The sequence below is a fragment of the Mobula hypostoma genome, chromosome 7 (genome assembly GCF_963921235.1).
Source record: "Mobula hypostoma chromosome 7, sMobHyp1.1, whole genome shotgun sequence".
In the NCBI taxonomy this organism is placed as follows: Eukaryota; Metazoa; Chordata; class Chondrichthyes; order Myliobatiformes; family Myliobatidae; genus Mobula; species Mobula hypostoma.
In genome coordinates, this window is record NC_086103.1 from 96,968,415 (window position 1) to 96,983,587 (window position 15,173).

The following is a 15,173-nucleotide window of genomic DNA, read 5'->3' on the forward strand; positions in this document are numbered from 1 at the left end:
ATATATGTTTATGTGTCTGAAGAAGCTTCCGGTATCATCTTTAGTATTATTGGCTCGCTTACTTTTGTATTTCCTTTTTACCTTCTTAATGACTTTTTTGTTGCCTTTTGTTGGTTTTTAAAAGCTTCCCAATCCTCTAATTTTTGCTTTATTGTATGCCCTCTCTTCAGCTTTCATGTTGACTTTGACTTCCGTTGATAACGACAGTAGTGTCACCTTGCCTTTAGAATACTTCTTCCGCTTCGGGATGTACCGGTATATATCCTGTGTCTTCCAAATTGTTTCCAGAAATTCCAGCCATTGCTGTACTGCCATCATCCCTGCCAGTGTTCTTTTCCAATCAATTCTGGCCAACTTCTCTCTCAAGCCTCTGTAATTCCCTTTACCCCACTGTCATACTGACACATCTGACTTTAGCTTCTCCTTCTCAAACTTCTGGGTGAACCTGATCATATTATGATCACTTTCCCCTTAAGGTTTCTTTTACTTTAAGCTCTCTAATCAATTCTGGTTCATTGTACAATGCCCAATCTAGAATAGCTGAGCCCCGGGTGGGCTCAACCACGAGCTGCTCTAAAATGCCATCTCGTAGGCACACTGGAAATTCCCCCTCTTGGGATCCAACACCAACCTGATTTTCCTAATCTACCTGTATATTGAAATCTCCCATGACCGTTGTAACATTACCCTTTTGGCATGCATTTTCTAACTCCCACTGTAATTTGTAGACCACATCCTTATTACTGTTTGGGAGACTGTATAAAACCCCAATCAGGGTCTTTTTACCCTTGCATTTCCTTCGCTCTACCCACAATGAGTCACCACCTTCTGACCCGATGCCAACATTTTCTAATGATTTGATTTCATTTTTTTTAACCAACAGAGCCATGCCTCCCCTTTACCTACCTGCCTGTTCTTTTGTTAAATGTCTAACCTTAGACATTAAGCTCCCAGCTGTAATCTTCCTTCTGCCATGATTCAGCAATCCTGCAACATCATACATGCCAATCTGCAACTGTGCTGCAAGTTCATCTACCTTATTCCGTATTCTGTGTGCTAACAAATAGAATACCTTCAGTCCTGTATTCACCCTTTTCGATTTTGTCTGTCTTTTACATTGCAACTCATCCTGTTGACTGAAACTTTGCCCTATCATCAGCCTCCCCTTGCTGGGAGTCTCACTCCACATTGCCTCTGTTTGTAAACCAACTACCTCCTATCACCCTGGTCCCATCTCCTTGCCAATTAGTTTAAAGCCTCCCGAATAACTCTAACCAACCTGCCCACAGGGATATAGGACCTCCTTGGATCCAGGTATATATCAACTGCCCTATCCTCAGCTCTATCATGCCAGTTCCCATCTCCCTGCCAAATTAGCATAAACCTTTCCCAAAAGTTCTAGTAAACCTGCTTGCTAGGATATTGGCCCCCTTGGGTTCAGGTGTAATCTGAGCTTTTGTAAAGGTTGCATCTTCCCCAGGAGTTTCCAGTAATCCAGAAATCTGAAACCAACCCCCTGCAATACCCCCTTCAGCCACTCATTCATCTGTACTATTATCCTATTCCTGCCCTGATCAGCATGTGGAACTGGGAGCAATTCAGAATCTTGAAAGTCCTTGGAAATCCTGCTCTTCAACCTCTCCCCTAACTCCCTATACTCACTGCACAAGACCACTTCCCACGTATGTCTTTGGTGCCAATGTACACCACAACCTCAGGCTGTTCAGCCCCACTTCTGCAGCCACTCTGAGGCATCCTGGGAGGCAACACACCTTCTGCCCTGGTCACAGAATCTCCTGTATAACCTCCTAACTATCAAGTCTCTTACCATTATCACTCTAGTTGACCTTACCCTTCCCTGCTGAGCCTCAGAGCCAGCTGCTGCTGATCATATTCCCCCCACCCCCCCAGCAATATCCAAAGTGTTGCTGAGGGGAATGGCCACAGGGGAACTCTGCACTAGCTGCTTACTGCCCTTACTTCTCCTGGTGGTCACCCGTCTACTATCTGAAGCCTGCAGCCTGGATATGACCACCTCAATAAGAGACTCATCTGTGAAGTTTTCAACCTCCTGGATGATCCTGACTACATCCAGCTCCAGCTCCAGCTCCAGTTCCTTGACCTCGCCAGCCATGAGCTGAAATTAGCTGCACCTCCTGCACATGTAGCCATCTGGACTGTTAGGCACCCTGAAGTCCCATATCCCACACTGTCTTAATTATCATCCTACCTGCACTGTCATACGTCAAAGTGATTCGTGCAGCCCTCACACATACAGTACATGCGAGAACGTGGGAAGGAGTGGTCTTGGAATTCTCAATAGTGACTTTAGATCCTATAAAGGCACACAGCTTCATATTGAACATTGTCAAGATTAGTGAGTTGTAGTCCTCCGCAATCTGAACCTGTAGGCTATATTGAAGCAGTTGCAACTATTTTTGGGGCAGAAATGAAAAACAAGTGATATGTCTCAGCTTTCCCAAAGCTCAGCATGGTTTGAGCAAACATTAAATTCAGACACTAGCTCCAGTGTCTATCATAGAAGCCAGACATATGATTTCAACAAACAAAGACACTGTGAAAGCTATGAATCCACACATTATCCCTGCTGTGGTACTGAGGATCTGCACTCCAGAACTTGCAGTGCCTCTGTCCTAGCTGGTTCAGTACAATACCAACTTGGCACCTTCCCAACAAAATGGAAGAATTAAATAAAAATAGAAAATGCTGGAAGTTCTCAGCAGGTAAGACAGAGTTATTGTTTCAGATCTTCAATACCTGCAGGATTAAGTTACAAAAAAAAATAACTTGTATTAAGAGAGTATATTATCACAGTTAAGATGTCACAAACTTTATACATTGACTGAACTATGTATCAATTATTACCAATAATATTGTCAAAATATGGTAATTTCTAAATCTAGACTTATTATGTTATTATATTTACTGTTCAGTTTTCTTCATCTCTTTACTGCTGTGAGGGCAAACACTCAATCTTCAACTGCATTTCTCATGGACAGAGCCTCCCACAGCCAGAGATTGAGTGGTGTAGAGTGATATCCTGGTTCTTCTCCCTGGTTTGTATTCTACCTACTTAATCAGACATTGCACTGTCTAACTCTGTATATTCAGGTTAAGCACTGAAGTTAGGCTCTGAATTTAATGTTTGCCTCAAACAATGTTGAACTCTGAGACAGCAGCACCACTCAACGTATCACCTGTAACTTCAAGCCAGCTAATAAGAATTTGAGTGATGATGTTGACTTTGTGAACACACATGGCTGGTGTTATTTAATCAACTAAAATCAGCACAATGAGACAGTCTTATCCTGGGTCCTCTAGCAGCAACCTATTTAAGGTCCGATCACTTTAGCAATACTGAGAAAGGTCAGTTTCAGTGTATTAGAAGACTCTTTATTGCTTTGTTTGTGCAGAATGATTTTAGGCGAATGATATCAAAAATTAACTTCAAGTCATTTAATATTATTGCATACTACCAGTGATATCTACACAAATGCAGGCCATACAGAGAAGGACCTAAAATTTGGTAAATCTGGAAATGTACTACATTATGTCTAGTAATAGGCTTTTAATAAGTTAGTACCATATAGTAGACAAAATGTTGCACAGCACAATGGTATTTATTTGTCTAAATCTAGTTATACAGCTACAAACAATCAAATGAACAATATTTTTAAAAAGCACTTGCCACAATGAGAGTGATACCACATTGCACCATTACATAAAATTATTTTCTCCGGATTGTGATAATCCATTTTGTTTATAAATGAATAACTTAATTTAAAAAAGAAACCAATTGTGATGCACTGCACAGTTAAAACCATTTGACATATTACACATTAAAAACATAAAGAAAACAATTCCAGCACAATTCTTCATTTCCAGTTTCTAAATTTCATTAAAGAGAATTATGCTTACATCAATGTCCTAAAATATACATCATAAAATATGAAGGAACCAGATGCTAACATTCTTATATTCTTATATTCCTCATTGTTTTATTCCAACGACAATAACCACTTTGCCTTTACTGCATTGGCCAACAGTTAGAGCAGTTCTATTGCCCCAAAAAATGTCCCATCACCAGTTAAGGCAATTTGTGCTTGAATTCGAGGTATCACAAGTTCAAGTTCATCTCCCGCTTCAAGTTTTGCAATACCTGATTGAAAAGAAATGGTTGATCAACAATTGTGACAGAAACAAAGAATGTGATAACCAAAAAGGTGAAGAGCAAAACAAATCCTTACCAGCTGTGAAGCAAGAACTATTTGGACAGCAGGCAGACATGTTTTGAATGCATCGAAATAGAATTACAGTACGTGGCTCATCACCCACACTGCTTGCCCTTCTTCTCTGGATAAAATGTCCCATTGTAAAAGTATTGTCTTTATACCAAACCTATCATTTGGAAACATAATAAATCAGTGTACCTGCTAGATCTCATTGTGACTCTTAGGATAAAGAAAAATCACATCATATGTTAGTGATAAAAATATGATTCTGTTTAACCTACCTGACTGTACACCAGAAAGTAGCCTGCTTCTTTGACTGAGATCTTGTTACCTTCTTTGTCAAGAGCATTTCCTCTTTTCAAGCTAAGAATCCAAGGGACTGCTGTCACTTCTGCTAAACAATTTCAAATAAAACACATGAGTGAATTTTGTGTGAGGTTTGCTTGTTTGTTTGAGAGAAAGTAAAGAATCTGAAGAAGATGCCACACTTTGTAGAGGAATTGCAATAGATCCCAGTACTCCTCCTTAAATCAAAAACAGTGCATTTTAAGGTTCCCCTTCTGTTATTCAGCTTTGTAATCCCAGATGGAACGTCCACCTGTAGATGTTGGATGACGTCTTCCATTTTACTCTGATACAAAACACAAGCGTTATACATCACATTCCTCTTTTTCTTTCAAAGACAAAAACAAAATGTTCAGCCTCGTCTGCACTGGCCAAAAATCCAAACTGATCTCCTTTTACCCAAATGATTGAAGCAAGGACAGTCAGGAAAGTACAAACGTATAAAGAGAGGAAGAAGAGTAGGAGGAACAAAGGGATTGCTCATTTTGTTGAGTCAACTGTAAATTACCAGTAGCTAAATGGTTGTGGTTTAAGTTACGTATTTATTAAAAGGTACTCAATAAGTGCAGCATATATAATCTAAAAGAGGCAGCACTCTGTAGCCATCTCAATTTTCAATTATAAAAACAAATAATTCAAATTCCTACAACGTGACACCTTGAAAAATGTTGCTAACATGTTGGTGTAACTGTGGACAAGTACTTTGTGATCTCATGCCATAGGTTCTCAATCACTTGTAGATTACACAGAGTTTCCCAAAATTAAGTCTGGTTCTAATAAGAAATGAACATAAGAGAAGAGCGTAGGCCCCTCGGCTCATCATGTTTGCTGCATCATCTGTGAAACCCACAGTACTGTAGACACCCAGCACCACTAACCTCACTCACTCATATCCCTCTGATTTCCTTAATGTATAAAAAAATGATGTCTATCTATTTAGAACAAATTCAGTGACTGAACCTTAACTGCCCATTTGGATGGAGACCTCCAGAAATACTGTCCACTGGTCGAAGAAGTTTCTCCTGATCTCTTACCTGAATGACAAACCCTTTATTTTGATTCTGGAGCTGTTGTCTATAAGTACTCCAGCCACATGAAATATCATTTTGGTACCTTCCCCGTGAAGCCCTGTAAGAATGTTGCTTGTTTCAGTGAAATAATTTCTAATTCTGTAAACCCAATCTGCTTGACAAGTTAGATAAACTAGCCCCGCTCCCTCTATCTACAGTATCCCTCTTCCAGGAATCAACCTGGTGACTATTTAAAGATAAATATTAAGGTAGGTGAGGAAGCAATATGCCACACTGCATCTTTATACCCTGGAGTGCAGGAGAATGAGGAGTGACCTCAGAGAGGTTTATAACATCATGACAAGGTTAAATCTATGCTGCTCTCACAACAATCCCATCCATTCTGTTACTTACAGATCTCCATATTGACAGAGCCTCTCCTACCCACATGCAGGAGGTAATAACAGCTGTGAATTGAGCTACCCATCAGCTTGCAATTACAATGTGGCAGAAAACTACAGCACTCAGAGGAAACCTATGTAGTCAGAGAGAGAAGCTGCAAATACCAACAGAGGCACTGGAGGCCAGAATCAAACCTCAAATATTCGAAGCGTGAAGTAGCATTATCTGCTGTGGTACAGTGCCACCATTTTCATGCACGGTCACTTGTTAACCAGACATTAGAGAGGCAAATTGGCAAAATTGTTAATCCAGAAAGAAGTTTCTTTTTAAACTCTATGACAACCTCCTTACTTAAGGAAGGATTTACAAGTATTGGTGGCAGTCCAGAAGAGATCAACCAGGCTAATTCCTGAGACAGCAAAGTTGCCTACTATGAGCAGCAATGATTGTTAGAAATCTCTATATAACCAAGAGCAAGAGAATAACTAAGGAGAGGGTAGGGCCTCTCAGTGGTAAAAGTGGGAACATTCTAAGAATCAGAGAATGTTGGTGAGATCCTAAATAAGCACTTTGGTAAATAAATATTTACTAAGGAGAATGATGCAGAGGAGAATGAGATCAGTTTTGAAGTTATAATATACTAGGGCATTTATAGATAAAGAACGGGCTGGTGTTGAGTTTCTTTAAAAAGATGAAGGTGGATAAGACCCCAGAACCTAATGTGATAAACACTGGGTTATTGAGAGAGGCAAGAGATGAGATTGCTGGGGCCGAGTTCTTTGTGAGGTAGAAATGACAGAGGCAATAAGAAGTTCCTAGATAGGCACATGAATATACAGAAAATAGAGGAATATGGACTATGTGCAGGCAGAAGGGATGAGATATCACTAGGTCTATTCGTTTGGCATAACATTGTGGGCCAAGGCCCTGTTTTGGTGCTACAATATTCAATGCTCTATATTCTAGTCTTTGAAGTGGTTATAAGTTGTAGATGTTGAGATTCTTTCACAGGTGGAAAATTGTCGATCAAGAAGGTATTGCTTTAAGTTAATTTAAAAACAAAATGCATTAAGATTTCTTCCTACAGGGAGTAATTGGAGGCTGAAGATTATTGAAAATGATCCAGATAACTTTTTGAAGCACTGAAGAACTGAGGGCTATGGTTAGCAAAACTGAGGCCAGGTTTAGAGCTGCTATGATTCTATTGAATGACAGGGCAGGCTTGAGGGATAAGTGATTTATTCTTATTTATTTTTCCTGAGTTCTTATGTTCTTCTTTAGTGTAACTGTGAGAAATTCAATTCATGTTTTTTTTCTTTATGTTTGTCCTAAACTATATTTCAGATCATATGCCATTATCAATAATTTTGATTAAATTCAAAACTAGCACCAACGTTAACCTTTCTGAAAAGGAAGAAAGAGATTTAAATGTATGGTACTTTTTCACATATAGCAAGATGTTCATTTACCTTCAAATACCAGTAAACCAGATCATTACCAAATAACTGAATGCTTCAGTGACAAATGAAATAAAACATTTTCAGTAGTGCAAAGCTCCAGTCAAAACGTTTAAAACTTCGTTTTGTTCTGATCATAGATGAGCATGATACTGACAAGTCTGCAAGATGCATTTTAATGTGATATACGTTTTATATTTGTGTCTATATGATTGTTTCACAGCAACACGAATAGCCTAAACGTTATTGTAAAAGAGTTTAATCTCATGCACTTCTGTAAATCTAACCTCAAAAAGGTAGCAGATTATCTATTTTCCATACAAGTTCAAAATGCTTCATTGCATTGGTGTAAGTCTACATTTTATCACTAACTTTCTGTCAATATTATTCATATAATTGACTATAATTTAGATACTTACGTTTGCCATCTTTGCTTGAAACATATCTCCGTTCAGTTTTACAGATTGGTTGTGACTTTCCATACAAATGTCTTGAGCAATCACTTGCTAAGAATTCATAAAGACACTATTAGAATTCAGTTTAAATGCAGGGAGCAATTGCAGCATTAGAACTTATTAATTAAAATTACCTTTCACAAACGCCATTTGATAATTTGTAGCAATCAATTGCACGCAGGAATGCTGCACTAAAATAAAAGAAATAAAAGTCCAATATATATAGTGAGTGACATTCATTGATTTTAACACAAATACCAACAAGCAGAATGTATTTGATAACTCAGGGTAAGTTACTCTCAATTTATATTCTGTTTAAAAATTACCTGTCCTGATTAAGTACAATTCAATTTATATATAAAAGGGCAAAAACTGATGGAAAATGCCAAGTCAAAAGAAAAATAGAAGTCCAAAACCTGGAAATCTAAGGCGCAAAATAAAAATTTTTGGGAATAATCAGCCCATCAGGTATTTTGTGATAAAACACATGCAAGGAACTCAACACCTTCCAGAAACAGAATGCCATGAAGAGGGAATTCACCTTCATTTTCTCCGGTGGCAATGCATGGTTGTGGTAGTCTATAACATCTGCAAAATCTATTTTGTGTACAATAGCTTTGTCTATACCAGCAAAAGCTCCCCAATATGCCCTTCTTCCAACAGACAGAGATGCACCAACAATGTAGGTAGCTAGAATGTAACAACCATAGTTGACCTCGACCAGTGGAGGGCCACACCCACATAAACTTTCTAACTTGGAACTCTATCTCCATTACTTCATTGCTTTTGGGATTAATACTTGGACCTCCATACTCAATGACCAGAGCATCCATACACCACATTCAAGAAGCAAATTCACCACCATTATGTTCTCAGCCATTCTGGATCAACAATAAATGTTGGTCTACCCACTGACAACTCCTGCATCCAACAACATTTTAAAAGGGTACAAATATTGAGGGTAGGTAAGGAGGGGTACATGAAGTACATGGACATTTGGGAAATTAAAAAGGTTGCATAATTTCAAAGGAAATTGGGAAGAACTGAACACATTAAATGAAATGGTATCATTAAATAGCCCATAAATGAGATTAAACCACAGAAAGATGAAATATGCATTGCATCGGGAGATCGCAAGAGAAGCAATGAAACTGCATTTAAATATTAGATATATGTATAAGATGAACAAGTAAAATCCTTGGTCTTGAAAGGTTACAATACACCTGAAATGATGCCATGAAAAAAAGATTCAATTACGCAAATTTGGTGCAGGATCTAAGAACTAGTGAATAGCCAATCTAACATTTACATTGAAGAAGGGATATTGAGAGGCATAGATAGATAGTAAGAAACTTTCTCCATGAAAGTAGTGTCTGAAACAGTGAGTATAGGATTAAAGTTAGGAATAGCAGTTAAGTGGGGATCTGTGGAAGATCCTGGAGGAAGACACTCTCACAAAGTCAAAGAAGAATCTTTTGATTTGTCAAGACATTATAGGCCACAGGTATTGGGTATAGGCCATTGGGTAAAAAAACACTTGTATAGATAAGTACTTGACGGTAGAAGGGCGGAAGAGCCTGTTTCTGTGCTATATGGCTCTATAACAAGTCCAATGAAAAGTATAATAATGGATTCTGCTTGAAATATTGTGGAATAGTAGTAGCTCCAGTTGGTTATTTGGAAGTTTGGTTGATCACCAAGCTTGGCAAAATGCTTGCAGATGTTTCAGTTTCAATCAAATGCACAGTTGAGGATGTTCTTTTCTCAGAATGCTGGCTTATATACTCCTCCAGGGTCCGAATGTATATTGATTAGATGTCGTAATCTGGTTGGCTGGTTCAAAACATTGTGAACCGTTTAGCAGTAGAAGGTCTGATTGGCAAGCTTTGAGGGAGGTCTGTTAGAAATGTTTTCTTCGCTGTCCAGATGCCAAGATTACTGGCAACTCATTTATTGTGGTGTTATTGTTTTTCTTTTCCCCGTAAGGGTTCATATACCAGATCTATGTTGATGAGTTCGTTGATGGATTCTTCTGCAGAGAACCATGCTTCAAGAAATTCTTGTTCTTTTATTGTTCTTGCTTGAATCAAGACTCTGCCTGTTGTCCAGTTGAAATGGTGTCCTTCCTCGCCTTCTTGAGCTGACACTAGTGAGAGTGGACCATGTCCTCTGTTCACTAGCTGATGCTTGTGTAGCATGTTAGCACACTCCACACTGATCTCCCTATCTTCCCCATTCCTCTATTTGGTAAATACTGATGTAAAGTACTGATGTACTGATTTACGATCTCACCCACTTGATCCGTGTCGAAGCAGGATTGATTTAATCTGTTCCCTAGTTTTCCTCTTGCTCTTGGTGCAGATATGGCATGCTTTGAGTTTCTCATCAATATCCTACTTGCAAAGTCTTTTTATGGTCCCTTATAGCTCTCCCAATTCCCTGCTTGTCTGCTTCCCTAGCTTTTTCTATAATCTTCAAAGCATCTGTTTAGTTTCTAATTACCTTTCTTAATCCTTTCATACACTTCCTATTTTTTCTTGATTAAATTCACTACCTTCATGACATCCAAGGTTCTCTGACCTTGCCATCCTAGCCCTTCCTTCTGACTGAAACATACCTGTCCTGAACTCTGTATACTTGGCTTTTGAACACCTGCCACGTGTCAGATGTGGACTTGCCTACAAACAGCTAATCTCAATTTACTCTTCCAAGTTCCTGCCTAATACTAGTATTTTGCCCTACCCCAATTTAATACTATCCCCAAAGGTCCATTCTTGTCCTTATCATACCCATTTTAAAACTTAAGGAGCTATCGGTTTGCTAGATGTTCTCCCACTAAAAAGAATGGCTTTATTTATTTTATTTTTGACACGTACATCAAACAATTTGCATTGATGTGTCAAATCAGATCAATGAGGATTGAGCTTGACAGCCTGCAAGGGTGGCTATGCTTCTGCAAACAACAGAGCATGGCCACAACTCACTAACCCTAACCGTATGTCTTTGGAAAGTGAGAGCAGACTGGAGCACCCAGAGGAAACCCACAGAGTAACGGCGAGAACATACTTGCAGCAGCAGGAATTGGTGATGGCCGGCACTGTAAAGTAATACACTAATCGTTATGCACCAAGAAAAGATCAGTCACCTAGTCAGGTTCTTTTCCCATGAGCTCCCATTTGCTTACTAAAATGTCTTCTAGAATTCTCTAGACTTTAATATTTTGCTTCTGTTTATAAATCATTGAATATAATATGCTAATTTACCAATTAGTATCCAATTTTATAATTTTCAGTAATTTGTGCAAAAAGATTATTGGTCCCTCTCTCTCTACATCCCTCATCATGCTCTCTAACCAGCTCTTTCAATTTGTTTAAAATTGTGCCATCTACCATTCATGGTCTGTTTACTTTTCATACCACAATATATCACTTTGTATGTTTTTCCTTTCTAACAGTGTGTCTTTTAAACCTTTGTTACTCACTACTAATACTGCATGTCTAAGTTTTGTCTCATCTGCAAACTTGAAAATTATTCTCTGTACCATCATGTTCAGTTTATTACATTAATTAAACACAGCAGTGCTGAACAGGTGCAATTCTACCTTGCCAATGTCTTGCCTCAAACCAAGATCGCAGATCTAGGAATATCTCCTTTTTTTGGACAGAAAACAAGGCAATCAAGATAACTTTCCTGAGTACAATTAAGAAATACAATCTCCTTACTGCCCTTATCACAACCACGACAGTACATTCAGTGTCTGGTACATAAGTTTCCTTTTCATTCAAGGAATTTAGGCTATGTGAAATGAGCCAATCCAATGCCTATCCAAAATTGCCCTTGAGAAGGTGGTGGTGAAATGTCATCTTGAATCAGAATCAGATTTAATATCACTAGCATGATAAATAAATATAGAGAAAATAAACTGAGTTACTAAGTATATATTCTGTATACTATATAGTTAAAATAAGTAGTGTGAAAGAAAACAGAAATTAAAAAAAGTAGTGAAAGAGCATTCAACAGTTTAATGTCCATTTAGAAATCAGATGGCAGACGGAGGAAGCTGTTCCTGAATCACTGAGTGTGTGCCTTCAGGCTTCTGTACCTCCTTCCCAATTGTACCAGTGTGAAGAGGGAATGTCCTGGGTTGTGGGGATCCTTAATGATGGACAATGCCTTCCTAAGGCACCGCTCCTTGAAGATGTTTTGGATACTATGGAGGCTAGTAGCTATGATTGAGCTGACTAATTTTACAAGTTTCCGCAACTTATTTTGATCTTGTGCAATCCCCCCCACCCCCATAGCAGACATTGATGCAGCTGATCAGAATGCTCTCCACAGTACTTTTGTGTAAGTTTTTAAGTGTTTTCGTTGACAAACCAAATCTCCTCATACTCCCAAAGAAATATAGCTGCTGGTTTATCTCCTTTATAGCTGCATTGATAAGTTCCATCCAGCTTAGGTCCTCAGAGATATTGACACCAGGGAACTTGAAATTGTTCACTCTCTCCAATTCTGATCCCTCTATGAGGATTAGTTTATGTTCCCTCGTCTTTCCCTTTCTGAATTCCATAATCAGCTCTTTGGTCTTACTGACACTGAGTGCAGGTTGTTACTGCGACTAACTCGGCTATCTATTATATCTCACTCCTACACGTCCTTTTGTCACCATCCAAAATTCTGCCAACAATGGTTGTATCATCAGCAAATTTATAAATGGCATTTGAACTGTGTCTAGCCATACAGTCATGGATGCAGATAGAGAAGGGCAGTCAGCTAATTACACATCCCTGAGGTGCACCAGTGTTGACTGTCAGCAAGGTGGAAATGCTACTTTCCAATCCACACAGAACTGTTGCAATCTTGAATGACAAAAAGCTGTTAGGAAGAGATTTCCAGGATGTTGTGGTGAAAGAACAACATTATATTTCCAAGCAACACATATAAAAGTTGCTGGTGAACGCAGCAGGCCAGGCAGCATCTCTAGTCAGTCCTGACGAAGGGTCTCGGCCCAAAACGTCGACTGCACCTCTTCCTAGAGATGCTGCCTGGCTTGCTGCGTTCACCAGCAACTTCGATGTGTGTTGCTTGAATTTCCAGCATCTGCAGATTTCTTCGGGTTTGCGATTGTATTTCCAAGTCAGGCTGGTGTGTGCCACATGAAAAGAGCCGCTGATGTGCCTTCTTCATGACTACATCAATGTATTGGGCTCAGGATAGATCCATCAAGATGTTGACACCCAGGGACTTTTCCACTACTGACCACTCACTGAGGACTAGTGCGTGTCCTGTCAATTTCCCTTTCCTGACGTCTACAATCTATTCCTTAGTCTTGCTGAAAATGAGTGTAAGGTTACTGTTGTGCCACCATTCAACCAGCTGATGTCTCCTTGCTACCATCTGAGATTTTACCAACAACAGTGGTGTCATCTGTGAATTGATAAATGGTGTTTGAGTTGTGCTTAGCCATACAGTCATAGGTGTAGAAAGAGCAGTGCGGTGGGCTAAGTACACATTCTTCAGCTACACCTGAACTGACTGTCTGCAAGCTCCGATCTGTACTAATTCCCAATGAGGAAGTTGAGCAACTAGTTACAAAGGGTGGTAGAGATGCCCAGGTTTAGAAGCTAGGTGATTGATATTAAGGAGTTGATGGTATTGAATACTGAGATATAATCGCAGCCTGCATTGGTTTAATGTTGTTTAGGTGCTCCAAAGTTCACTGCAGAGCCAGTGAGATTGCAACCACTGTGGATCTGTTGTGGCATATAGTGGTGTTAGAAAGTTTGTGAATGCTATAGAAATTTCCCTATTTCTGCATAAATATGACCTAAAATGTGATCAGATTTTCACAGGTCCTAAAACTAGATGAAGAGAACCCAATTAATTAAATAACACAAAAACATTATACTTGTTCATTTATCTATTGAGAAAAATGATCCAATATAACACGTATTTGTTGGAAAAATAATGTGAACCTTTGCTTTCAGTAACTTGTATGACCCCCTAGAGAACAATAACTTCAACCATACATTTCTGGTTGCTGTTGATCAGTCCTGCACATTGGCTTTGAGGAACTTTAGGCCATTCCTCCTTACAAAACGGCTTCAACTCTGGGATGTTGGTGGGCTTCCTTGCATAAACCGCTTGTTTCAGGTCTTTCCACAACAATTCTACAGGATTAAGAGCAGGACTTTGACTTGGCCATTCCAAAACACAAATTTTCTTCTTTGTAAACCATTCTGTTGTTGATTTACTCTTGTCTTTCGGATCATTGTCTTGTTGCATTATTCTACTTCTATTATGCTTTGGGTGACAGACTGCTACCCTAACATCCTCCTGAAAAATGTCTTTATTGAATTCATTGTTCCCTTAATGATTGCAAGCTGCCCAGGCCCTGAGGCAACAAAGCAGCCCCAAACCATGATGCTCCTTCCACCATGCTTCACAGTTGGGATGAGGTTTTGGTGTTGGTGTGCTCGAAACATAGCAATGTGCACTTCTGCCTAAAAATTCAACTTTTGTCTCACCTGTCCACAGAACATTGTTCTAGAAGCATTGTAGAACATCCAGTGGTAGTTTGCAATCTTGAGATGTGCAACAAAGTTTCACTTTGGAGATCAGTGGTTTCCTCCATGGTGTCCTTCCATGAACACATTCTTGCTCAGTGTTTTTCTGATAGTGGCTACATGAACAGAAACTTTAGCAAGTTCTAGAGATTTCTGTAGGTCTTTTGCTGTTACCCTTGGGTTCTTTTTCACCTCCTTCAGCATTGCACATTGTGCTGTTGTTGCGATCTTGGCAGGATGCCCACTTCTAGGCAGAGTAGCAACAGTACTGAGTTTCATTTGCAGACAATTTCTCTTACTGTGGACTGATGGACACTCAGGTCTTTAGAAATGCTTTTGTAGCATTTTCCAGCTTCATGGATCTCTACAATTCTTCTTCTAAGGTTGCCTGAAAGTTGTTTTGATTGAGGAATGGTACACATAAACAGATATTTCTTGAGAAAAGCAGGCTCTGTCAGTAACCTGACTCCAAACTTTTGTAGAAGGCATTACCCTTCTTTTTTAAAATACTTTTAAAATACTTTTAAAAAATACTTTTTTTTGAACAGATACATATAATATTAGATTATTTTTCTCAATAAATAGATGAACAAGTAAAATGTTTTGTGTTATTTATTTAATTGGGTTCTGTTTATCTAGTTTTAGGACTTATGTGAAGCTCTAATCACATTGTAGGTCATATTTA

General features: G+C 38.9%; 1 protein-coding gene across 1 annotated transcript in view; it reads right to left on the reverse strand.

Annotated features, from left to right (window-relative positions):
* Positions 1 to 3,869: 3,869 nt before the first annotated feature.
* Positions 3,870 to 15,173, reverse strand: part of LOC134349930 (tumor necrosis factor ligand superfamily member 13B-like) — an 88,301-nt gene continuing 76,997 nt past the window's right edge. The window contains exons 4-8 of the mRNA XM_063054887.1: positions 8,057 to 8,113; positions 7,887 to 7,973; positions 4,535 to 4,644; positions 4,269 to 4,419; positions 3,870 to 4,180 (exon numbers count right to left, since the gene is read on the reverse strand). Of these exons, the coding sequence (XP_062910957.1) occupies positions 4,068 to 4,180; positions 4,269 to 4,419; positions 4,535 to 4,644; positions 7,887 to 7,973; positions 8,057 to 8,113 (518 nt within the window). The 3' untranslated portion in view covers positions 3,870 to 4,067. The remainder of the gene's footprint in view (positions 4,181 to 4,268; positions 4,420 to 4,534; positions 4,645 to 7,886; positions 7,974 to 8,056; positions 8,114 to 15,173) is intronic.